This window comes from Pongo pygmaeus, chromosome 16 (assembly GCF_028885625.2).
Source record: "Pongo pygmaeus isolate AG05252 chromosome 16, NHGRI_mPonPyg2-v2.0_pri, whole genome shotgun sequence".
Taxonomy (NCBI): Eukaryota; Metazoa; Chordata; class Mammalia; order Primates; family Hominidae; genus Pongo; species Pongo pygmaeus.
This window is the reverse complement of record NC_072389.2, coordinates 34,497,449-34,523,075: the sequence shown is the minus strand read 5'-3', so window position 1 is coordinate 34,523,075 and position 25,627 is coordinate 34,497,449. Positions and strand designations below refer to the sequence as shown.

Below are 25,627 nucleotides of genomic sequence, written 5' to 3'. Positions count from 1 at the left end.
AGACAGGAGCAATACTTGCAGCTTGTTTCCTTACGTTTTAATTTTTGTGTTTGTTTTCCTTTTTTGTTTCCTTCTGTTTAAATATAGTTGAAATCACATTACAGTTGGCTCTCTGTATCTGTGGGTTTCACATCCACAGATTCAACCAACTGTGGATCGAAAATATTGGAAGAAAAGCAATAAAAAACAACACAACAATTAAAAAATACAAATAACAGTACAATATAACAACTAATTACAGAGCATTTACCTTGTATTAGGTGTTAATCTAGAGATGATTTTGTTTGTTTGTTTGTTTTGACATGGGGGTCTCACTGTTGCCCAGGTCAGTGGGGCTATCATGGCTCCCTGCAGCCTTGACCTCCTGGGCTCAAGTGATTCTCCCACCTCAGCCTGCCAAGTAGCTGGGACTGCAGGCGTGTGCCACAATGCCTGGCTAATTTTTGTATTTTTTGTAGAGCCGGGGTCTCACTGGGTTGCTCAGGCTGGCCTCTAACTCCTGGCCTCAAGTGAGCTGCCTGCCTTGGCCTCCCAGAGTGCTGGGATTACGAGCATGAGCCACCACACCTGGCCAATTTTTTTTTTCTTTTAATTTGTATAGATGGGGTATTGCCATGTTACCCGGGCTGGTCTTGAACCCCTGGGCTCAAGTGACCCTCCCGCCTTGACATCCCAAAGTGTTGGGATTATAGGTGTGAGCCACTGTGCCTGGCTGAGATGATTTAAATTATATGGGAGGATGTGCACAGGTTATATGCAAATATTACAGCATTTTCTATCAGGGTCTTGAGCATCCTAGGGTTTTGGTATGGAGCCAGGGGTGGGGCAGGCCTGGTACCAAACCCCTGCAGATACCAAGGGACAACTGTACGTGTTGTATTTTTGAAAATAGTTTTAGAGTAAATTAAACCAAGAGACAGATGAGATTCCTACCCATTTGGTAATAGGAGTGCCATGGTTCTTTCCTTCCTTCTGGACCGGCTGTGATGGTCCTGAATCAGAGTGTTCCGTACAGGTGCGCGGTGGGTGCTAAGATTGTCCAAGCAGTGTTGTGTGTTTGTCAAATCAAACTGAATTCCCTCAGCTGCAGAAATGGCTGAGAGCCCAGCTGATTTTTCTCTGCGCTGTTTCCTTTGTGATGACATAGGGTTGATGGATTAATTGGAATATAGCTTTCATTAATTGGAAGAATTCCTAAAATTAAAAAAAAGCCTTTTTTTGAGATAATTGTGGATTCACATACAGTTGTAAGAAATAGTATAGAGATTCTTTTACTGTTCGCCCCATTGCCCTCAATGGTAGCTAGTTGCAAACTATGACACAGTCATCAGAACTAGGGTGTTTGATAGTCTGCCTGTCTTATTCAGGTTTTCCCAGTTTTACATGCTCCCAATTGTATGTGTATTTCTTTGCAGTTTTTTAATGTGTAGATTTTCTGAGACCTCCACTGCAACCAGGGTACATGGACAAGGGCCGTTTATACCCACATGCACGTCTTCTCTCCCGACCCTACCTCCTGGTAACCACTCATCTGTTCTCTGTGTCTATTATGTGATTTTTTGACATTGGCTTTTTAATTTTTTATTATTGTTATTACTGTAATTTTTGGAGACAAGGTCTCACCCTGATGCCCAAGCTGGAGTGCAGTGATATAATCATAGCTCACTGCAGCCTCAGACTCCTGGGCTCAAGCAGTCCTCTCATTTCAGCTTCCTGAGTAGCTGGGACCTCAGATGCATGACACCACACCCAGCTCATTTTGTATTTGTAGAGACTGGGGTCTTGTTATGTTTCCCAGGCTTGTCTTGAACTCCTGGCCTCAAGCAAGATTGACTTTTTTCACTTAGCATAATCCCCTTGACATTTTCCCAAGGAGGTCTTTGCATGTATCATTATTGCTGAGTAGTGATTTTTTTTTTTTGGAGGGGAGACAGAGTCTCTCTTTGTCACCCAGGCCAGGCTGGGGTGCAGTGGCGCGATCTTGGCTCACTGCAACCTCCACCTCCCGGGTTCAAGGAATTCTGCCACAGCCTCCCAAGTAGTTGGGACTACAGGCCAGCACCACCACGCCTGGCTAATTTTTGTATTTTTAGTAGAGACGGGGTTTTGCCATGCTGGCCAAGCTGGTCTCAAACTCCTGACCTAAAGTGACTCACCCACCTCCTCTGACCACACTTGGCCCATGTGCTTTCTCTTGTAAGGACTGTGTGTCCTGTTACATGTCTGTGTCTCGTCATGTTCATATTTCTCATTTAGGATTCGTGAGCAAAGATTTCCATCTTCCAGGTACCCGGTGCCCTTCTCAGAGGTTCTTGTGTTTCCTCTCTGAGCTCCCGGTGCATTATTCAGGCACTTGTGGATAAGCGTGTACCATTGCCCCGGCCAGCCGTGTTCTTCTTTGCCATTTTTATTACACATTATATCTTGGGGAGATCCTTCTATAACATCCCTGTTTGTTGTTTTTTGTTTTGTTTTTTGTATTTTTTTTTTTTTTTTTTTTTTGAGATGGAGTCTTGCTCTGCCTCCCAGGCTGGAGTGCTGTGGTGCGATCTTGGCTCACTGCAGCCTCCGCCTCCCAGGTTCAAGTGATTTGCCTGCCTCAGCCTCCGAGTAGCTGGGATTACAGGCATGTCACCACCACACCTGGCTACTTCTTGTATTTTTAGTGGAGACAGGGTTTCGTCCTGTTGGCCAGGCAGGTCTTGAACTCCATATCACCTGTTTTTATAGAGTATCCCCTGATCATGAAAGCAAATTTTAGTAAATTTGGAGAATATAGTCTATAGTAGCAATACTGTAATATACATATATTAGAAATATGATACAGTATAAGGTATAAAATAAAATTACTTTCTATGCATAATTGAGTTGAGATTATGCCTTTTTGTATTCTAGCCTTTTCTCTCTTGTACAGGATGGTTTTTGTGGTGTACCATTTGCATAACCTTTTACTACATGCGGAATGAAACTGACTTGTGAAATTAACATACGCAAATAGTGAAAAGCTTAAAAACACAGGCCGGTGATGAGCACCATCCTCAGAAGAGGGCGACTCCCCACGGGGTGGCTCAAGCACACAGGGCTTCACCCGCGGCCAGGAGCAGACCCCGAGTGGAGGACGCCGGAGCTGGGGCGAGCCAGGCTACCCTGTGTGTCTCTGCTGCTCTTCTTCCAGCTCCTGTTCTGCCTGGTCTCCCATGTGGGGTTTATTCTCCCTCTGTTTATGTATTTATCTGTTTATCGTCTGCTTCCTCCCACTAGAATCTCACTTTGGGAGGTCATTTCATGAGCATTTTCCCAAGACATTTAAAATTCCTTATACATTTCTTTGATTCTTAAAGAGAAAACTTTTCCTTTACAAAAGACATTTGATCAAAGTTGTTAAACAACGAAACTAAAAATCCACTTGTGATCCTGTCACTTGAAGAAAACCATTGGTCAGATTTTGGTACACACCCTTTCATAGTATTGATTTAATGTAGTATCTGCACCCTCCGCTGCTGACTGGTTGTATGTTCCGTGTGTGTCGTCTGCAGTTCCCGGCCTGTGAGCAAAGGTGTGGAGGGGCTCGCCAGAGTGGGATCCCGAGCGGCGCTGTCTTTTGCCTTCACCTTCCCGCGTAGGGCTTGGCGATCAGGTACGGTCCCTGGTGTGGCACGTTGTTCTGCTTCCCTAACACATCAACAGTCTGGGTTTTGAGCTCCGTTCAGCCACCATGTGCCTTTCGGCTGATCCCTTGTGCTCTCTGTGCCTCGGTTTCCTTGCTTGTGAGATGAGAGGCTGCAGAGGCTGTTTCGCTTTTCATGTCTGTGCTTTAAAGGAAAAAAAAGAGAGTGCATGCACCCTCACCCCCACGTCAGCCACTACCATGGAACACCTGAGTACAGACTTAATTCTAGAAGAACAAGAAGTTACTGTATTGCTCATGTGACAGCCGTGAAATACAGAATTGACTGGAACAGCTGCGCTAGATTTTGGCCTGTTGAGTGAGGGATTGGAAAGGTGACAGTGGCATCATCTCTCGCTGAGGGGTGGGAAGCCCAGCAGGAGAGTGAGGGGAGTGGGTGGGCTCCTCTGACAAGTGTGCGCCCGGGCGAGGATGCAGACCTCTGCAGTTAGCTGTTGCAGGAGTCCCTGGACGCCCGATGAGCACTTCCCGAGGCCTCGCTCTTCGATGAGAGCACCGGGTCCTCTCTGTGGCTGGAGGTGGTGGAGAGAGCAACCAGCTTCCTCAGGTCCGTTGTGATGGGGTGAGTTCTTTCCTTTCTTGCCTTCTGCACACAGACAGCTGGCCTGCTTGAGGCTGGTTCTTACCACCCTCTCTTTAGAGCTAAGAAGCGTAGTAGGTTGGTTTCTCACCTGTTTTCAGCGGGCTCTCGGCGCTGTGATTCCGGGTCTGAGTTCTCAGCTTTTCAGGAGATTTGATATATGATACTCTGACTAGACCCAGGAAGCTGTTATACTAAATGGGATGGACGAGGGAGGATGCTTGGAGATTTGGCCATCAGTCATTCGTGGAGGGTTGAGCACTTACATTGTGTGTCTGTCTGTGATTAGGAGCTGCTGTCCTGAGTGCAGAGTGGCGCTTGGTTTGAAGTCTTATAGATAACGTGGGAGTAAACAACTACTCAGGATCAAATAGTTTAGTCCTTTAGCTGGTCTTTTTAGCGTAAAAAATTTTGAATAGGAATCATTTGTGTGTAAGAAAAATATGAATTCTGGTCTTAGGTGCTATGCATTTTTGTTAAGGTTTTTAAATTTAAAGAAAATATAAAATTCAACAGGGAGGACAGATGCAGAGGAAAAGTGAGGCCACTCCTCACTCTCCTTGCAGAGGTCAGCACTGTGCCTTCTTCCATCCGGCAGGAGGCCTTTGGCGTTTGCGTCCCTGGCTCTGAGTCCACTTCCTGAGCCTGCTGGTGAAGGCATCACCACAGATTTTTAATGCTGGAGGCCCTGAACATAGGCATGGAGTTGATTTCAAAAATTCAGCTATAATATTGATGCCATAAGATCCTTTCTCCGCAGTCTTGGGATAGAATTTTAAAAAATTTATTATTGAGTAACACAGAAAAGTTAAAAATATTTCATTGATCAGAGATAAAAATTAGTGTAGACATTTTGCCTCCAGATTATCAGGTGGTTTTGGAGATTGGTTCTCTAATTCCGTAGGAGAATGTTGATACTGTTATAGTCTTACAAGTCATTGAAACTGGAAAAGATAGCTAGATATTCTTCTACTCATGTTTTTGATAATGAGATAAATTATTTTATGCTTCACAAACTTGGAGTATGTCATCTACTGTAATATAGTGTCTGAATGAATAATTTAAATAAAATATATTTCTGTAAGCTAATTGTACACTTTAAAAATCTCTGAAAAATTTGAGTAGCAAGTCTCAGAAACTTGATTCTAAATATTAAAAATATATCCTTCCTTGGGAGGGAGTGTGTAGTAAACGTGTTAGTGTGATTGTAAGCATGCTGTCTTTCTGGAGGTCGCTTTGTTCCTGCATCCATTGTTTTCATTTCAGGGATGTTCACGGAACACCAGGCACCAAAGGGCCAGAAGCGTCCCCCTGCAGGACCAGCACTTGGCCCTGGCCATCCTGCTGGAGCTGGCTGTGCAGAGAGGGACGCTGAGGTGAGGGCTGCTGCAGACTGGGAACGCTTTGGGGAAGCGGCTCTGTATCCAAATACCTGTTGCATTGTGTGTGTTTCACTGAATCATGTGTGACTGCAGCAGTTGTGGTGCTCTGTAACCAGAGAACCATGTCCCAGAGCTCGCTCTCTCTTTTCCTTTTCTTCACTTCCTTTTTTTATGCTTAGTTTTCTAGACTGGGAATTTTTTTTTTTTCAGTTTTCCTCATTTAATTATTTTTATTCCATGAATTTAAGATCCTAGATCTTTCATGTAAACATGCTCTTTGAGCTTCTTAACTGGTCTTTCCTATCAGCAAAAGGCGATGTCGTGTGCTGAAATCTTGGTGTCAATTCAGTGATTTAATTGCCACGGCTTTACTTTCATTTCCTTTCATATCCCAAGTATTTCTTCACTTCTATCTAGCTGTTTGCTTTTATTTTTGCTCCACCGTGAAAAAAAAAAAAGTTAATCTGTTTTTACTAGGAATAAATATCTTTTCTCCTTTGGCCAAATGTTGTCTGCCATCTTGATGTTGCTTCAGCTGTGGGACAGCGAGGCACAGGAGACTGACAATGAGCGTTCCGCCCAGGGCACCAGCGCCCGGCTTTTGCCCTTGCTGCAAAGGTTCCAGAGCATCATTTGCAGGAAGGATACGCCCCGCTCCGAGGGCGACATGCACGTGGGTATCATGATGGAACTTTGTGTGTAGGTGGCACTCGAGTCTAGTTATTTTTTAAGCAAGACCGGCCTGCGTGTCCACGGCAGTATTTTTCTCTGGTGTGTGTGTGTTTGGTAGTAACAGCATTGAGTCAGATGAGACAGGTGTGGGAGGCCACTTGTTTGTGGAGAAGACTCGGATCAGTGAACACTAACTTCCTTGTCAGCAGAGAACCAAGCTTGAAACATGCACTTTTAAATCAATACCAGAAAAGAACAACGAAAGTAGTGGCCTGCTTTGTTGGCCCTTCCTATGTACTGGGCTCTGTGCAGGGCTTGTCACCTGAGCTGTCACTCTGTTTAGTACCAGCTCCCCCCCTTAACAGGTGTGGACACCGAGCTGGGGGAGGAGCAGGCGTGTGGGGCCCTGGGCGTAAACCTCCAGGACTGCTGGTCTTTACAGGTCAAGTACAAGTTGGATTTTGCTGGTTTTTTGGGAAAGTCTTAGGCATTCCAATATCATGCTTTGGTTTTTCTATTATTTGCAGTCTTTAATGATAATAGGGCTCTTCTGCCTTTAGAAGAATTAGAACTATGATTTAATTTGCAAATGAAAGTAGGTGTTCTCCAGAGCAGGCAACGTTTAGATTGAAATAAAGTTTTTGGTTTTAGATTTCAAGGCCAGCTTGAGATGCTGTGCTGGGTTCCCACAGAGGTGGTTCTGCCTTTCTCCAGGGGTCCTAGGCCTGCAGGGTGGTTTGGTTGTGTTAGTAATCTGTGTGGATTCAACTTACCTGTAGTATCATAAATGTATATATGCACAGTCAATGTTGTGTACATGTATACAGCAAATTTAGACATTTGTACAGTCAGTTTATATGCTGCATAAATATATAGCTGTATAGTATAACTGTATCATCGACATTGTCATTTGATGGGTCAAATGAGTCAATACCAAAATATAAAGAGTAATTAAAGGCTAATTGTTACTTTAATTTTTCCCACCATTTCTGAATGTTTGTTTATTTTCCTTTCTAGCTTTTGTGTGGCCCTCTGAGCCCCATTGAGAGTTTCCTGAGGTACCTCACCCTTCCACAAGACAACGAGCTTGCCATTGATCTGCGACAAATGGTGATTGTTGTCATGGCCCATTTAGACCGTCTGGCTACGCCCTGTAGATGCTTCCGCTGTGTAGCTCTCTGACATCTCATAAGGTGTGTGCAAGAACCGTGTTCTCCATGTGTTTTGTAGCTAGTACCACTTCTAGGTTCTCCTCCTGGGCTCGTGTGGAGACTTGTTTTTTCTGGTATTGTTGGGGGGAGCTGGCTTACGGTTTTTAAATGTGTTTGCCGTTGAAAATGTTATCTGTGTTGAGAGTGAGTGATGAGCAAGCTGAGGCACACAGGCCTGGGGACCCAACCTGGGGGCCCAGGTTCCAGGTTCAGGTGGCACAGCCCCAGAGAGCTCCCCTTTATCCACAGCCCCAGGCCCTCCCACCTTCTGCAGGGGGTTCCACAGCCTTCTTTATGCTCTGAACACAGGCTGTCTTAGTATGTAATGCTGGTTATAGTAGTGAGAGTATAATTATATATTATATCTGTTATGTAATAGTAATGGTAATAGTAGTGATTTGCATGTGTGGAGCACCTGTAGGGTGCAGGCCCACTGAGGACCTCATGCACGCTGTTGTATCTCATTATGTCAATGAGAAAACTGCCTTTGGGAATGGTAGTGAACTTTGCCGGGGTATAACTAATCCTAGTTTTGAATCCAGATTTTTCTAAGATTTTATTTCTAATATGAAGAGTATTTATTTTGTTTTACAGTCATTTTAAAAAAAAGGAATACAGTCACATGGTTCAAAAATCAAACCTAGGCAGAGACACACTGTCGCTTCCCCGCCCACCCCCTCCACCCATTTTCCACCTGCTGCCTCTGACTTTTCAGTCTCCTCTGTAACCTCCTTGTTCCCGTAACCTCCTTGTTCCCGTAACCTCCTTGTTCCCGTAACCTCCTTGTTCTTCTAACCTCCTTGTTCCCGTAACCTCCTTCTTCTTGTAACCTCCTTGTTCTCTGGAATGAGTACGCTAGTGGTAGCATGTTGCATTGTGTTGCTTGTTTTTTTTTGCTAACCATATATACTGGAGTACTATATCAGAGTGTCCCTCTTTGTTTTTATAAAGCAGCTTAGTCTTCAGTGTGCGGATGTGTCTTTTATGCATCTTTCTGTAGTGAGTCTCTTATTGGTGGACACTTGGGCTTATTGCCACAATGGTGCTATACAAACAGTGCTGAGGGTTGGGTGTGGTGGCTCACACCTGTAATGCCAGCACTTTGGGAGGCCGAGATGGATGGATCACCTGAGGTTGGGAGTTTGAGACCAGCCTGGCCAATTTGGAGAAACCCCGTCTCTACTAAAAAATACAAATATTAGCCGGGCGTGGTGGCACATGCCTGTAATCCCAGCTACTCAGGAGGCTGAGGCAGAAGAATCGCTTGAACCCGGGAGGCAGAGGTTGCAGCGAGCCAAGAGCACGCCACATCTTGCAGGGATCATTGCAAGAGGTCATAGGTTGGGGGTTAATAGGATGGAAATACTATGCCAATGTGATTGGTCCAATCCAGTGCAAAGGCCTGGCCAACCTGGGAGTCACACAGATTGCCTGTGCAGAGAAGCACTTCCTGATTCTGTCACGCGATGTCCGCGTGTACACACAGGCCTACAATAGTGACACACTGGTGAGTGTTCTGGGCACTGCCTGCAGTGTTCCCTTGTGGAGCAGGGTCTGTACTATAGATGCACAAGCTCTGGTGTTTCTTTAAGCCATTTGATTTCTGAAGATTGATAAGCTTCTGTTTATTGTATATTATGTTTAATGATCTCAATTGTAATATTGTCAAGATTTGGGTTGTGAAGATTAGGAAGTCCTTACAGTGAAACTCATTGCTAATCATGAGATTCCCATTTGTAAACTCATTTCCATGTGTAAACTCATTTGACTTTGGGACCAGACAGGTGACAGATGAGGGAGATGGGCCTCATGGGGATAGTGGCAAATTGGGACATGGCATGTTTTCATTAAAGTGAGGTATTCCTCCCTGTCGGCTGTGTGTCTCTGTGGCACGGGGCTAGCCTGCCCTGCCCCTGCATCGGCTCTGGTCTTGGCACAGAGCACTTGGAAGCTGCCCGCTGTTCTGTTGGTGCTGGGTGGGAAGGGCTGGAGAGCCGGCCCGTGCCCCCAGGGACTTACGCCCCACTTCCAGTTAGAGCAGGCTTTGCTCAGGGATACATGATAAAGGAGAGCTGCGCTGCTTTCATTTTCCTTGGACTGATGACTACTTTTCTTCGTATTTTTCCTTTTTTAGGTCCCACAGCTGGTCCAAAGCCTTGCCTCCAGAAACATTGTAAAAATTACTGCCCATTCTGATGGTCACCATTACCTAGCCTTGGCTGCCACTGGAGAGGTGTACTCCTGGGGCTGTGGGGATGGCGGACGGCTGGGCCACGGGGACACTGTGTATGTATTGCTCATTTCTGTAGGAGACACACTCTTCTTTTATGTTGCCATATCCTAAACAGGATGGAGCACAGATGTGTGTCCAGGTGTTTTCCAGCTGCCCTGACATGTAGCGCTGGGGTGGAGCAGGACACTATGATATGCCCCTCCTTGGTGATGGCTTAGGAGCTCTGCCCATGCGTGGAGGGCAACAGGAATTGGCCTTTCGGCTCTTCTCCACCCTGTGCAGCCTTGGCCAGCCTTCTATCTACTCAAACTGCATCCCCACTCTGGAGTTTGCCAAAACAAATCCCACACCACTGTTCTTTCATTCACAAACAGTTCACCCTGTCTCCCATAGATAAGGTGTCACCCTTTCCTTGAACCATAATATTATTTTTACAGGAACAAAAGTCAGCAGTTTCTTCCTAATATTATCCTATTCGGTGGAACCTTTTATTGTGAAAGAACAGAGATAAAACAAAGTTGTTATAAATGCCAGGTTGTAAGAATTGGGAGGTCTGACAGCCCCATGGAGTGATGGGAACCCTCTTGTACTTTGCTGTTGTGCGTGGAACTTTGGCATTAGGTTTAAATGAAGGATGTGTGTGCATACCAACCCAGCAAGCCCATTTCATGTGGGCCAGAGCCCTGAGCAGGGAGCGGGCAGTGCAGAGCTTGAAATGAGCGAAGTCATGACTGCACTTGTGTCCCTTGAGAGGAGCCTGGGGGGCATGGCCCATGCACACCACAGGGTGGAGTTGAGGTCATCATTGCTGACAGCATCCGCTGGGAAGATCCCAAACTGGGAGAAAAGCAGAGTGATGCTCATTGTGTGGTACATCTATGCCAAGCTCAGAACAGCCCAACCCTGACAGTGTTGAAAGGGATTCAGACAAATGTAAAATGAGTGAAAAACAAAAGATTGATCTCCATGGAATTTATAGCTGTTACTCTCACACTGGATCCTAAAGGCTGGGATTGACATGGAGTACATGGGACTTGAAAGGCGTCGAGGTGCAGGACAGGGTGGTATATCTGCTTACTTCCTTTATGGTATTTGTAACTGACTTTGTATAAAATATTTCATAGTAAAACAATTCTCAGTGGAGAGTAAGTGCTGGGATGAGTAACTTAGGCCTTATTCTAGGACTTCGAGGCAGGAAGAGAGATGAGCGCGGATGGCAGAAGCTGGAGATAACCTTTTGGGGAAGTTGAAACTTAAGCTGAATAAGGGAGAGTTTGTACTGAGTGGAGTCATTGGGCTGTCCCTGTGAGTGCCTGTGCCACTGTGTGTGTGTGTGTATTTTGCAAACTAGTAGGTCTCAAAGTGAGTAAACCATGTCGTTGGAGAGGCCTGGCTTCTATAGATTCTCAAGAAAATGTCATCCATCATAGGAACATATTCTGGATCCTAAGAATAGGGTATTTTGCTAACTTTGCAATTTCTTCAACTGGTAAGACTTCTCTACCCTAATCCCCACTGCCTCATACTTTTCATTTGTAAAGTATAGATTGCAGAGTGCTGGCTTCATTCCATCCACATTCATTTAACAAATACATACAAATGTTAGTCAGCTTTATGAGGCTTCCATACAGCCAGATGACTGAGTTTCAGATGTAGAGTTGGGTGGTTTTGACAAGCGCACGCAGTTGGGTCACCATCCTCAAGACGTGGGGCGCTCCCGTCGCTTCCGGGGATTCGAGTCGATGCCCCTTCCTACCTCCAGTTCCTGACAACCTCTGATCTGCCCTCTGTTGTTACGGTTTTGTCTTTTCCATCATTTAATAGAAACAAAGCCATACAGCGTATGGTGTTTTGTTTCTGGCGTCTTTCACTTAGCAGATGTCTTGAGAACACGCCATGTTGTTGGGTGTGTGGGTAAGTCAGTCCTTCTGTTGCAGATGGACCGTGGTTTTGCGCCATTGTGAATAAAGCTGCAATGGACTTCATTGTACAAGTCTTTTTTTTTTTTTTTTTGAGATGGAGTTTTGCTCTTGTTGCCCAAGTTGGAGTGCAATGGCGTGATCTCAGCTCACTGCAACCTCCGTCTCCCGGATTCAAGCGATTCTCCTGCCTCAGCCTTCCAAGTAGCTGGGATTACAGGAGCCCGCCACCATGCCCAGCTAATTTTGTATTTTTAGTAGAGATGGGGTTTCACCATGTTAGCCAGGCTGGTCTCAAACTCCTGACCTCAGGTGATCTGCCCACCTCGGCCTCCCAAAGTGCTGGGATTGCAGGCGTGAGCCACCGTGCCCGGCCTATTGTACAAGTCTTTAACAAACACTGTTTTTATATTTCTACTGGATACCATGCTTGGCATCGGGTTCCAACTGAACAAAAAGTCATGGAGGTGTTAGGTGTTTGAATTCTGTCTTTCTTATTTTATTAGGTACCTGGAAGGTGAAACTGGCCTGATGCTGTGATGGTCTAAATTTGGATAGTGAATTTCCTTTGCTAACACTAATAAGAAATAACACCAAGAAGAAAGGCGTTCATGTTTGTTCCCTTCTTCCCCAAGGCCTCTGGAGGAGCCTAAGGTGATCTCCGCCTTCTCTGGAAAGCAGGCCGGGAAGCACGTGGTGCACATCGCTTGCGGGAGCACTTACAGCGCAGCCATCACTGCTGAGGGGGGAGCTGTACACCTGGGGCCGCGGGAACTACAGCCAGCTGGGCCACGGTACATCTGGTCTGCGTGAGTGGGAGCATGCAGCAGGAGGTGGCCTCTTACAGGACTTAATAAACAGCCGTCCTATCTGTTTGAAGGCTCCAGTGAGGACGAGGCCATTCCGATGCTGGTAGCTGGGCTTAAAGGACTGAAGGTCATCGATGTGTGTGGGAGTGGGGACACTCAAACCCTGGCTGTCACTGAGAACGGTACGTAGAGCTCTCGCCACCCTCGACAGGCCCTTGAGGACACGCATGGCAGCTTCCCTGGAGGAAGCCACCCACCCTGTTGTCCAGTGGGTGTGGGGCTCAGTGGCATTGGTGAAGAGGCCCCGGTGGTTACTGGGCTTGTTTGCCTGGGGCCTGTCAGATGGTTCGCAGCTGCTACCATCTCTATGGGAGCATTTTATCAACTATGCTGATACATGCAGTTGGGAACACATACAGTGGTACAGTTGACCAGCAGTCCGCACGGTGGCAACAGAAGCAGCAGGCAAATGGGAGGGTGGTCCGCAAGTGTCTGCTGTGTGCCGGGCCCCAGTTATGTGTTACAGAGGCAGTGGGCCTTCTGTGAAGCAGTGAACATTGAGCCCAGGCTAGTAAGAGTCAGGACTTTGTTTTCCATGGAATGAAAACAAAAAGAAAACTCAGCTTTCCCTGTCTTTATTGCTTCTATATCAACCTCAAGTGTCATCTAGATTTCATTTGCTCAGTAGCCACCCTTGTAGTGTTAACTATGCACATGGGTGGTCTAGATTAGTGTGCATTTTTCATTATATTATTTTCAGTCATTTAAAATTTTTCATTAAAATGCAGAGTTGTTGTTATTTAAATGCATTTGTATTTTTTAGGGCAAGTGTGGTCTTGGGGAGATGGTGACTATGAGAAATTGGGCAGAGGTGGTAGTGATGGCTGCAAAACCCCAAAGCTGACTGAAAAGCTTCAAGACTTGGATGTGGTCAAAGTCCGCTGTGGAAGTCAGTTTTCCATTGCTTTGATGAAAAGTGGCCAAGTTTATTCATGGGGAAAAGGTGACAACCAGAGACTTGGACATGGAACAGAGGAATATGTTCATTATCCAAAACTCTTAGAAGGCTTGCAAGGTGAGTGTAAACGTAAACTTTTAAAACCCTTCAGGACAGTTTCTTTAGTAATGTTTTAAAGTTTGCAGGTTTTATGTTCTTAACCTGACATTCCATGAATGGACTGTCATTAGAAACTTTTACTGCTAGCTTGGTGTAGGTATTGATACTAAGAGGAAAGTGGGTGTGTCTCTATTAAAAAATGACTTTGAGTTACTCTTACCAAATTTAATTTAAACCCATTGAGTTTTACAAACATTGCCACTTTCTGTAGCAGGCACGCATTCATCACTCAGCAGGCTGGACTCAGTAAGGGTTCCCTCTGTCGGATGAGGTCACCTGTACTTGTACTGCAGGCACACTGAGACCGTGAGTGTGCGTTGTGCTGTGGGGCCACATTGGGAGGTGGGATTGGGTCCACCTGGGATGCTCTCATGTGAACTCATCCTTGGTGGGTGATTCCTGCTTGCTCAGTTGCAAAGGTGTCCAGCATGCATTGTAGTTGGAGGGAACAGATGGAAGCCAAGCTATGTAGATATGAGTGCCGGCGCCTTCAATGTGGGTTGCCGGCGCGGGCAGAGAGGATGGGAGCCTCCGCAAGAAGACCCTGAGATTCTTCTATGGTGTTCTTACTAGGGATGTAATGCTGCAGGAAGTTGGGGTGGGGGCCATCAAAACTATGATGATGGAGGGATTTTTCTAAGGTAAAACTGGACTTTTCTGTACCACTTGGCCTAGTGGTTGGGAGATAGTCTTCATCCTAGTCGAGAACTGGCGAAGGGCAGGCAAGTTGACAAGAAAGTAGGGAAGAAGGGAAAAGGCAGTGAGAGGTACATCAGATGGACTGTTTAGGATTCTCTCAGGGTGGGCAGGCTTTTTCTTAAAGGGCCAGATTGTATTTGAAGTAGGTGGACCTGGCTGTGTTCCAACACCAGTGTCTTCACAGAAGCAGGCTTTGGGCTGCGTTCTATGGGGGGCTGTAGTTCATTAGGTCCTGGTTACTATATACATGCTTTGTGTGTTTGCTTCTTTACCAAGTGGGTTTGCAAGTGGGACTTTTAACTAAGACTTCCCAGTTCCTTTCTCCATTGGTTTTATTTTAAAGCATGTTAATATCTTGATGTCTAAGAGTTTTGTGTGCCCATACGGTATTTATTATTTTCTAAGCTTCTGAGATAAGTTGCAGAGTAAGAAGTTTACTCTGTGTCATTGAATGGTATTTGAATTTCACTTGCCTCCTTGTTTATATTCCCCTCCATTAGTATAGGAAAGCTACGACAGTTATTAGATACAGAAATCGTTTACTTTCAGAGTATTTAAATTACTGTTGAAAACACCTTTTGTTGTTGCTGATGTTAACTTATGGTAAGCTCCTAGGATAGAATTGTTCCCCTCACTGCAGTGTGATTTTTCAGCTGAATTATTTTATATGTTGACATTTCTGTGAAACACCCTTTGTGTTGGTCATGTTAGATTTACCAGGAAGGAAAAATAGAATATTTTGCTGAGTGTTTAAATAGAAACAACGTTTTAAATAGTGATTATCACCTAACTCTGAGAGAACAATAGATTTCTTCTTAGGAAGCCTTCCTCAGTGAAGAGTGTGCTGTGCATTGTTGTATCTGGGATGGGAGAATGTGATCTAATGGTTAATTAAAAGCACCTTGTTTCTTTCGGAATGAAAATCTGAATGAGGAGGAGAAAAAAGAACAGATCCTTTTCGTATCCCAGCATTATGATGTTTGTAGGCTGTGGGTCCTACCAAATTGTAGCTGACAAAATATAGGAGTTTTAATAACACATCCAAAGCAAATGAATTGTGCTTAATATTAAAGCAACAGATTATCCTCAAGAAGTTAATATTAAAAGCTTTCTGACCTGAATGGCCTAGTGGAAAGATCTTTCTAGGTCATTCAGGTCATAGGCTTGAAGCTGCATCTGCATCCCTCTTTCCTTGTAGGGAAGAAGGTGATTGATGTGGCTGCAGGCTCCACCCACTGCCTGGCTCTGACTGAGGACAGCGAGGTCCACAGCTGGAGGAGCAACGACCAGTGCCAGCACTTTGACACCTTGTGCGTGACCAAGCCAGAACCTGCAGCATTGCCAGGACTGGACGCCAAACACATAGTGGGAATTACCTGTGGGCCTGCCCAGGTACTGAATATAGAGCTTGATTTGGTATTTTGGAGGATTTGGGTTTCCAGTTGTTCATTACCAGTATATAGGAAATACCACTGAGTTTTGTTTGTTGTTCTTGTGTCCTGCAGTTGTGCTAAACTCATTTATTATGAGCTTCATTGTAGTTTCCTTGGGTTTTCTTCATGGACAATTAAATGCTATCTGTATAGAGGGGCAGTTTCATTTCTTCCTTTCCAGTCTGTTTGCCTTTTATGTATTTTTCCCGGCCTGATTGCCCTGGCCAGGACTTGCAGTGTGAAGCTGAATAGGAGAGGTGACAGTGGGTGTCCTGCCTTGCTCCTGACTGTAGGGGAAAGCAGTTCAGTCTTTCACCATCAACTGTGATGTTAGCTGCGCATATTTATGGAGGTGCCTTATTACCAGATTAAGGCAGTTTCTTTAATTCCCCCCCAATTTTTTTTTTTTTGAGACGGAGTCTCGCTCTATGCCCAGGCTGGCGTGCGCTGGCGTGATCTCGGCTCACTGCAAACTCCGCCTCCTGGGTTCACGCCATTCTCCTGCCTCAGCCTCCCGAGTAGCTGGGACTACAGGCGCCTGCCACCGTGCTCAGCTAACTTTCTGTATTTTTAGTACAGACGGAGTTTCACCGTGTTAGCCAGGATGCTCGATCTCCTGACCTTGTGATCTGCCTGCCTCGGCCTCCCAAAGTGCTGAGATTACAGGCGTGAGCCACCGTGCCCGGCCTTAATTCCCCCTTTTAGAAGCTTTTGAAAAATCCTGAATGGGTGTTAAAATTTGTTAAATGCTTTTAATCCAAATGAAATGGTCATGCAGTTTTCCTTCTTTAGTGTGTTAGTGTGGTGTATTACATTGATGATTTTTACTTTCTTTTTCTTAAACTTTTTTTTTTTCTTTTTTAGAGATGGGGTTTCACTATGTTGCCCAGGCTGGTCTTGAAATCCTGAGCTCAAGTGATCTGCCTGCCTTGGCCTCCCAAAGTGCTGGGATTACAGGTGTGAGACACTATACCAGCCTGATTTTTAAATACTGACCAAGCCTTGTGTTACTGGGATAGGGATCACTTGGCTACAATTTACTACTCTATTTTTTTTTTTTTTTTTTTTTTTTTTTTTGAGACAGAATCTCACTCTGTCACCCAGGCTGGAGTGCATTGGTGCAATCTCAGCTCTTTGCAACCTCTGCATCCTGGGTTCAAGCAATTCTCCTGCCTCAGCTTCCTGAGTAGCTGGGATTAGAGGTGTGCACCATCACACCTGGCTAATTTTGTTTGTTTGTTTTTAATAGAGATGGGGTTTCACCATGTTGGCCAGCCTGGTCTCCAACTCCTGACCTCAAGTGATCCACCCTCCTTGGCATCCCAAATCCTATGATTATAGGTGTGAGCCACCGCACCTAGTCCTATTCTGTTTCTGTATTGCTAAATTTGACTTGGTAACACGTTTTTGAGGATTTTTCTGTTGATGCTCATCAGGGATGTTGGTTTGCAGTTTTCTTTCTTTGTATTATACTATCTCGTCTGACTTTCTGTCAGGGGAAAGCTGACCTTATACAAAGTATTGGCATGTGTTCCCTCCTTTTCCATTTTCTATAAGGGATTGTGTAGAATTAGTGTTATTTCTTCTTTAAATGTTTTTGAATCCATCTGAACCTGGAGATTTCTTTCTAAAAGATTTTACACCGGGCGCGGTGGCTCACGCCTATAATCCCAGCACGTTGGGAGGCCGAGGCAGGTGGATCACCAGAGGTCAGGAGTTTGAGACCAGCCTGGCTAATGTGGTGAAACCCCGTTTCTACTAAAAATACAAAATATTAGTCGAGCTTGGTGGCGTGCGCCTGTAATCCCAGCTACTCAGGAGGCTAAGGCAGGAGAATCACTTGAACCTGGGAGGCGGAGATTGCAGAGAGCTGAGATTGCACCAGTGCACTCCAGCCTGGGTGACAGAGTGAGACGCCGGCTCCAAAAAAAAAAAAAAAGATTTTGCAAATTGAATTTATTTAACAGATACAGAACTATTGAGGTGACCTGTTTGTTTCTAGGAGGATTTTCCTGGTTTATGGCACTCAGACATTGCTTTATTTCATCTAAGTTGTCTGATTTTTACATGTCAAGTTTTCCTTAGCATTCTCTTGCTAACCGTCTGAAGTCTGTGGGCCCTGCAGTGATGTCCCTTCATTCATTCCTGATACTGATAATCTGTATCTTTTCTGTTTTTTTCTTTGTCAGTTTTGCTGGAGTTTTTCAATTTTGTTGATCTTTTCAAAGAACAATCTTTAAGTTTCATTAATTTTTGCCTTGTTTTTTTGCTTTCAATCTCATTGGTTTTCTGCTTTTATCTTGTCATTTGTCCCCTTGGCTTGTTTTGTGTTCACTTTGCTCTTTTTTAGTTTCTTAAGGTGGAAACTTAGATTGCTGATTTAGACCTATCTTTTTTGTAATATATAATGATTTGATGCTATAAATTTTCCTCTAAGCAGTGCTTTAATTAAACCCACAAATTTTGGTGCGTTTTCATTTATGTTCAAAGTATTTTCTAATTTCTTTTGAGAATTGTTCTTTGACCCATGGATTATTATTATCATTATTATTATTTTTCTTCAATACGGAGTTTCACTGTTGTTGCCCAGGCTGGAGTGCAATGGCATGATCTCGGCTCACTGCAACCTCTGTCTCCTGGGTTCAAGTGATTCTCCTGCCTCAGCCTCCTGATTAGGTGGGACTACAGGCACCCGCCACCATGCCTGATTGTTTTGTATTTTCAGTAGAGATGGGGTTTCTCCATGTTGGCCAGGCTGATCTTCAACTCCTGGCCTCAGGTGATCCCCCCAACTTGGCCTCCCACAGTGTTGGGATTACACGCATGAGCCACTGCGCCTGGCCTGACCCATGGATTATTAAGTATGTTGTTTTATTTTGAAGTGTTTGCAGATTGTTCTGTTAATGATTTCTAGTTTAATACCATTGTGATTGGAGAACAAACTGCATATGATTTCATTTCTTTTAAATTTGTTAAGATTTATGTGTGAGGATATGTTCTGTCTTAGTGAACATTCTGTATGTGCTTAAAAAGTATATGTATGGTCTGTATATACATATATGTATACATATACGTATAAAAAGTATATGTGTGGTCTGTTTGTGCTTAAAAAGTAGATGTATGGTCCAGCACTTTGGGAGGCTGAGGCGGGCAGATCACGAGGTCAGGAGATTGAGACCATCCTGGCTAACACGGTGAAACTCCGTCTCTACTAAAAATACAAAAAAAATTAGCTGGGCGTGATGGCGGTCGCCTGTAGTCCCAGCTACTCGGGAGGCTGAGGCAGGAGAATGGCTTGAGCCCAGGAGGCGGAGCTTGCAGTGAACTGAGATCGCACGACTGCACTCCAGCCTGGGCGACAGAGCTAGACTCCATCTCAAAAAAAAATAAAATAAAATAAAAGTATATGTAAAGTATATGTATGGCCGGGCACGGTGGCTCACGCCTGTAATCCCAGCACTTTGGGAGGCTGAGGCAGGTGGATCACGAGGTCAGGAGATCAGGACCATCCTGGCTAACATGGTGAAACTCTGTCTCTACTAAAAATACAAAAAAAAATTAGCCAGGCATGGTGGCGAGCACCTGTAGTCCCAGCTACTCAGGAGGCTGAGGTAGGAGAATGGCGTGAACCCGGGAGGCAGAGCTTGCAGTGGGCTGAGATTGCACCACTGCACTCTAGCCTGGGCAACAGAGTGAGACTCTGTCTCACAAAAGAAAAAAAGTGTATGTATTTTGCTGTTGTTGGGTGAAGTGTTCTATAAATTAGATCCAGTTTATTGATGGTGTTCTACAGTTCTCCTAGATTTTTGCCGATTACTTGTTCTCTCACTATGAAAGGTAGTGTGTGTGTTATATGTGTCTAACAGTTCATTGTCTAGTTAGAGTTGCTATTATACCACTTCAAGTGGATGGAGAGCCTCACTGCCATCCATTAATGTGCATTAATCATTTTGAGAGTGAAAAGATTTTTAAAAATGTTTTTACTTTTTTAGGTATGGCCAAGTGAGATGGGGCTAGGGAAATGGGTGCGAAAATTGGAAGCTGATAGTGTGTGAGCTGGACACCCATGAATGCTTTTCGAGTGGGCAGTTAGAGGGATGATAGGTAATAACATAAGGCAGCTCCATCACACACGCTGGTGACTCCTGTGGAACAGACCAGCAGCTGCATTTGGAGATTCATTTTAGATTGTTGCGTTTCCTCTTAGAGCTGTGCTTGGTCATCGTATTCTGAGTGGTCCATTGGCCTCCGTGTCCCTTTTGGGGTGGACATTTGCTCAGTGACTTTTAAGCAGCTGGATCTCCTGCTGCAGCAGGTGAGTGAGGGGATGGACGGCTCCGCAGACTGGCCCCCGCCCCAGGAGATAGAGTGCGTGGCCGTGGCAATGCTGAATCTTCTCCGACTTCAGGTATTTGTGATTTCCCTTCCTCTTGCTCCTTTTATAAGTGTCTTAGCGATTTGTAAGAAGGTTTATGTATTTTGAAGGCCTGTTGGGTGAAGTATTTTAAAGTAAGATTGTAATGCACTAATAATGGACGCAAGGCTAAAAAAACTTGATCTGTTTATTTTATGTTTGTCCTGGAAGTCAGCCTCGGCATGCAGGAAGTGTGTGTATGGATTGTGTTATTTTTGCTAGAATCATTAGTTTGTTGGCATTGTTACTGTTTTACTGTTGTTGCGTGTGGAGAAATGACTGGGTGAGATCACAGGTGATGGAGAGAGACAGCGCTCAGCTGAGACACCAGTGCTGGCCTGTCTCTCCTCTGTACTGTGAAAACCCTGCACCAAGAGGGTCTGGTCTTTTGGTTTCCCTGGGCCACACTGGAAGAAGAATTGTCTTGGGCTGCACATAAAATACACTAACGATAGCTGATAAGCTTAGAAAAAAATCCCAAAAATATCTCATGATGTTTTAAGAAATTTTACTTTGGGCCGCATTCAAAGCCGTCCTGGGCCCCGTGCTGCCCTCGGGCCGTGGGTTGGACAAGCTTGATCTACTCAGTAAGCTCGGCTCCCAAAGCAATACCTTCCTTTCCTCACCATGAAGGTTATGGTTACGGTCAAAATAAAAGCTACAAAAGTCTTCCTCCCTGGCAAAATAAAGCAGTGTTTGATCATCATCTTTTGTCTTTGTAATAAAACCCTCTAACTTAATGACAAGAACCACAGTTTTCTGGACATAGTAATTTTTCCCTTTTATTACAGTGGTTTCTGTGTAACAACCCGTCATGTCCCTCTTCCAGCCCCTCCCCTTTTTGGCGTGCTTCTAGAATGTACAGAACCGAGTGTAGTGTTTAGTTGCAGTAATGAACTGAGCAGAGGTCTGAAGTTTGCTTCTCTAGTCCTCTGTAGCACTCATTTATCACCATACCTGTGGCATCCTGGCATTTGCGTGGGTGCACCCCAGGTGTTTGCTGCCCCTCCTGGTTTTCAGTGATGTTTCTGTTCTGGTCGGTGCTGTGGGGCGTGGCCTCGTGTATGTCTTAGGCTGTCGAGGTGTCCCAGCGTATGGTTTTGCATTTGCCTCTCCGGGGTCCTGAGGGTTCTGTAGGTTTCACAGACTCTAGGTGAGTTTCGGTGGTCATTTCCTGACCTGTGATATCTATACCTAGATGAGTGGTGTGCTTTTGATTTCACTTCTACTCCCAGGGCAGGGCCGGGTCTCTCATTTCTCGTGGGGCCTCTTGCTACCCAGAGCCTGGGACGGGCAGTGCGTTGCCCCCTGGCTGTGGTTGGCTGGCAGGCAGGTGATCCTGAGTGGCTCCCAGCCTTCTGCAGGAAGCTCGGGTTCAGTGGGTTGTTGTGTGCATTCCCGTGTGGGAGGTTGTGCTGAAGCCTGGCAGCTTGGCTCTGCTTTCAGAGCCCGGAACCTCTTGATTCCTGCTGTGTGTGCCCATGTGAATTTCGGTTTTGCACTTGAGGAGTTTCCTTGTGTACTCTCAGCTCCGCAATCTAATTTTTAGCAGCTTTTTTTTTTTTTTTTTTAAGACAGGGTGTCACTTTGTCACCCTAGCTGGAATGCAGTGGTGCAGTCTTGGCCTGCCAGGTTCAAGTGATTCTCCTGCCTCAGCCTCCCAAGTAGCTGGGACTACAGGTGTGTACCATCACACCTGGCTGATTTTTTTATAGAGATGGGGTTTCATCATGTTGGCCAGGCTGGTCTTGAACTCCTGATCTCAAGTAATCTTCCCACCTTGGCCTCCCAAAGTGCTGGGATTACAGGCATGAGCCACCGCCTGTGGCAGCTTTTGTGGTTACATTGTAGCCATTATTTGTGTTTGGTGCAGATGGTTGGAGTGGGGTGGAGGTTGCTGTTGCTAGTTGTTTAGCTCTTCTGCTGATCTTGAGCTTTTCCATATATGTGTTCATAGTGGGGTTACAAAAATTCCTCTAGAAAATACTTCAACTATTGTGGGTAAGAGTTTTTTTAGTCCAGTTTTTAAAAATACATAAGCTGAGAAGTTATTTTGTCTATTTAAATAATACTTCAAATTGAGTTTTATTCGGTGTTTAATAAGACTTTGAAATTCACTCATTTTTAGGGGTTCTAAGTGAAAATTGTTTTTCTCCTTTCAGTTGCATGCTGCCATTAGTCACCAGGTTGACCCGGAATTCCTTGGTTTAGGTCTGGGCAGCGTCCTCCTGAACAGCCTGAAGCACACGGTGGTGACACTGGCCAGCAGCACAGGCGTGCTGAGCACCATGCATTCAGCCTCCCAGGCCATGCTGCAGAGCGGCTGGTCCGTGCTGCTGCCCACCGCAGAGAAGCAGGCCCGGGCGCTCTCTGCTCTCCTGCCCTGTGCAGGTGGGCTCGGGGAAGGAACAGGAGAGGGCATGGGTCAGGGTGCTGGGAGGGGATGGCGTTTCACTCAAATTGGCACACACTTTCTAGTTCAGTTTCAGGCAATGAAGTGAACATAAGTCCAGGTTGTCGATTCATGATTGATCTTCTGGTGGGCAGCTTGATGGCTGCTGGAGGGTTGGAGTCAGCCTTACACGCAGCCATTACTGCAGAGATCCAGATATGGCCTTGGAGGCACACGTGACCTGGTGGTGTGCTGAGATCGGAAATAAAACACTCACACATGTGAAGAATAACTGAAAACTGTAAAACACTCAACTTTTATGATATCCAAGTATTTTCTTAAATTAAAATTCTTTTATGTGCTAATTTTAAAAATTATTGAGGTGATTTAATTGTGATGAAATACTGCATGTTGCCTGTTTCAGTGAAGTTAACAGATAACCTGTTACTCATGTAGACCATTCCCGTCACCCGGAAAGATCCCTGTGCCCTTGGCACTTGCAGCCAGGATACTCCCCTGCCCTCAGATGAGATGCATTTCGCCTGCTCTGAGTGTCGCAGCAGTATAACTGTATAGTATGCACTCTTTCCTGCCTTGCCTTGGAGAATGATTTTCAGATTCACTCACTGATGTGTCTATTGTGACTTCGTTTTTATTATTGGGAAGTTTTCCATTTTATGGGTGTAGTACTCTTTGTTAGTTCATTCTCCTATTGAAGGACATTAAATTGTTTTTGGTTTTTGTTTTCTTTTTCTTTTTTTGAGACCGGGTCTTGCTCTGTCACCCAGGCTGTATACAGTGACCTGATCTTGGCTCACTGCAGCCTTGTCCTCCTAGGCTCACATGATCCTCCCACCTCAGCCTCCTATGTTGCGGGGACCACAGGCATGTCACCATGCCGGGCTAGTTTTTTGATTTTTTTTTGTAGAGACAAGGTGTTACTGTGTTGCACAGGCTGGTCTCCAACTCTTGGGCTCGGGATCCCCCCACCTTGGCCTCCCAAAGTGTTGGGATTACAAGCGTGAGCCACCACGTCCAGGCTTTCTTGTTTTTAGCTGTGTAGAGCTGCCACGATTGTGCTGTGAACAAGTACTTTAGTGAACATATGTCCTCCCTTTGGGTAAACACTTGGAGTGGAATTTGTTAGGTTCTGGGGTCAGTGTGTGTTCATAGTTTCCCAAAGTGGCTCTGCCATTTACATTTGAAACAGGACTTCCGTGTGTGAGAATTCTAGCTCCTTCTTGTCCTTACAGAGCAGCTGGATGCTGCGTGTGTGGGGCAGATCACATTGGGTTTTGTGAGAGCCAGTAGCAGGGTTAAGGATTTTAGGGACTTCACAGAAGGAGGCTGGAGAGCATCAGCAGAGGCAGCCTGGACCTTGGATCTGTAAACAGAAGACACTGTTTGAAACTGCACAACTGAGTTGGGGTTTCCAACAGGGCAGGTGGAGGCCTGTGGGTAGGTGTGTGCGGCAGCCACAGAGGCTGGGATAGCTTGGCACTGGGGTCAGGGCTCAGCCAGCCTGTGTGTCTTACACCTGGTAATGAGATCACTTGTAAACAATTTCTGTTTATGAATTACAAGATATTGAAGCCAAACAAGAAGCACAGAAGGAAAAAGAAATTGATGAACAGGAAGCAAATGCCTCAGCATTTCATAGAAGCAGGACTCCATTGGATAAAGACCTTATTAATATGGGGATCTGTGAGTCTTCTGGCAAACAGTGTTTGCCTCTGGTTCAGCTCATACAACAGCATCTTAGGTAAGTCGTATTAGCTGTATTGTATTGTGTTTTATTTATTTACTTTTTTTTGTATTTTTGAGACAGAGTTTCGCTCTTGTTGCCCAGGCCGGAGTGCAGTGGCACGATCTTGACTCACCGCAACCTCCGCCTCCCAAGTTCAAGTAATTCTCCTGCCTCGGCCTCTCGAGCAGCTGGGATTACTGGCGTGCGCCACCACGCCCCACTAATTTTTGTAGTTTTAGTAGAGACGGGGTTTCTTCATGTTGGTCAGGCTGGTCTTGAACTCCTGATCTCAGGTGATCCACCCACCTTGGCCTCCCAAAATGTTGGGATAACAGGCAGTAGCCACCACGCCTGGCCTATTTATTTACTTACTAACGTTTTTGTGTGTGTGTGTGTGTGTGTGACGGAGTCTCTCTATCGTCCAGGCTGGAGTGCAGTGTCAATGATCTTGGCTCACTGCAACCTCCGCCTCCTGGGTTCAAGCTATTCTCCTGCCTCAGCCTCCCGAGTAGCTGGGACTAGAGGTGTCTGCAACCACATCTGACTGATTTTTGTATTTTTAGTAGAGATGGGGTTTTACCATATTGGTCAGGCTGGTCTCAAACTCCTGACCTCAGGTGATCCACCTGCCTTGGCCTCTGCAAATGTTGGGATTACAGGCGTTAGCCACTGTGCCTGGCCTGTATTGAATTTTAATAGGTGATTATTGGTTTTCATATTAAGATGGTGAAATCCAGCACGAGGATCTCAAAACTTTATTTGGTGATTGAAGGAATATTCTGAAAATTACCTAGTATAGATTTTAGGGTAAAGAGCAGACCCTTTTAAATATAGGTGAGAGGAGAAGTTGGGGGGCATGGTGATGTTCAAAAGTTTTTCCAGAAGAGAAATTGGGTGTGCAGTAAACCTGTAAAAAGATTCTTGCTAATAAGCAGGTGGATGTATATGAAAATCATCATAGAAGGTTATTTTTAAAACTGGTTGTATCATTGCCTCACTTCATATATTATAGAGTTATACATACTACTTTGTAAGATAACTTTTCTTTTCAAAACTAAAGTCAATGTGAAAGAATGGTGAGCATTGTTTTGGAAGGCCCGACTTGGAGGAGGTGGGAAGAAGTCAGACTCAGCCTGTGAACAGAGACTAACCTTGGCAGAAGCCAAAACAGTCAGACAGTGTTGTCTAAAAATAATCATTCAAGAAGAGCGAAAAAACAAGGTGATTTGTGAAAGAGATTTATTAGAAAATGAAACACGTTTGTACCTCTGTTAAATAAAAATCTGCTTTTTGTCAAATCGTGCTCCTGGTTTTTTGCTTCTACACATAGA

General features: G+C 45.1%; 2 protein-coding genes across 8 annotated transcripts in view; both read left to right on the top strand.

The window, feature by feature from the left end:
• LOC129014587 (uncharacterized) overlaps positions 1 to 8,632 on the top strand; it is a 33,492-nt gene extending 24,860 nt beyond the window's left edge. Inside the window, exons 6-8 of the mRNA XM_063652344.1 lie at positions 5,535 to 5,644; positions 6,128 to 6,323; positions 7,340 to 8,632. Coding sequence (XP_063508414.1) covers positions 5,535 to 5,644; positions 6,128 to 6,323; positions 7,340 to 7,504 — 471 coding nt within the window. The 3' untranslated portion in view covers positions 7,505 to 8,632. The remainder of the gene's footprint in view (positions 1 to 5,534; positions 5,645 to 6,127; positions 6,324 to 7,339) is intronic.
• Positions 8,633 to 8,855: 223 nt separating this feature from the next.
• LOC129013767 (E3 ubiquitin-protein ligase HERC2-like) lies at positions 8,856 to 25,594 on the top strand. Of its 7 annotated transcripts, none has more exons than XM_063652516.1 (10): positions 8,856 to 9,040; positions 9,668 to 9,819; positions 12,321 to 12,479; positions 12,566 to 12,676; positions 13,318 to 13,569; positions 15,509 to 15,702; positions 19,951 to 20,151; positions 22,320 to 22,548; positions 24,134 to 24,311; positions 25,357 to 25,594. In XM_063652516.1, exons 4-10 carry the CDS (start codon positions 12,592 to 12,594, stop codon positions 25,433 to 25,435), a joined length of 1,218 nt encoding a protein of 405 aa, XP_063508586.1. In that variant the 5' UTR covers positions 8,856 to 9,040; positions 9,668 to 9,819; positions 12,321 to 12,479; positions 12,566 to 12,591; the 3' UTR covers positions 25,436 to 25,594. The 7 variants fall into 7 exon arrangements, 6 of the variants coding, with proteins under 6 accessions (XP_063508586.1, XP_063508582.1, XP_063508583.1 ...); XM_063652512.1 differs by having other exon boundaries at positions 24,399 to 25,594; XR_010123925.1 differs by lacking the exon at positions 25,357 to 25,594 and having other exon boundaries at positions 22,320 to 22,765; positions 24,133 to 24,246.
• The last annotated feature ends 33 nt before the right edge of the window (positions 25,595 to 25,627 follow it).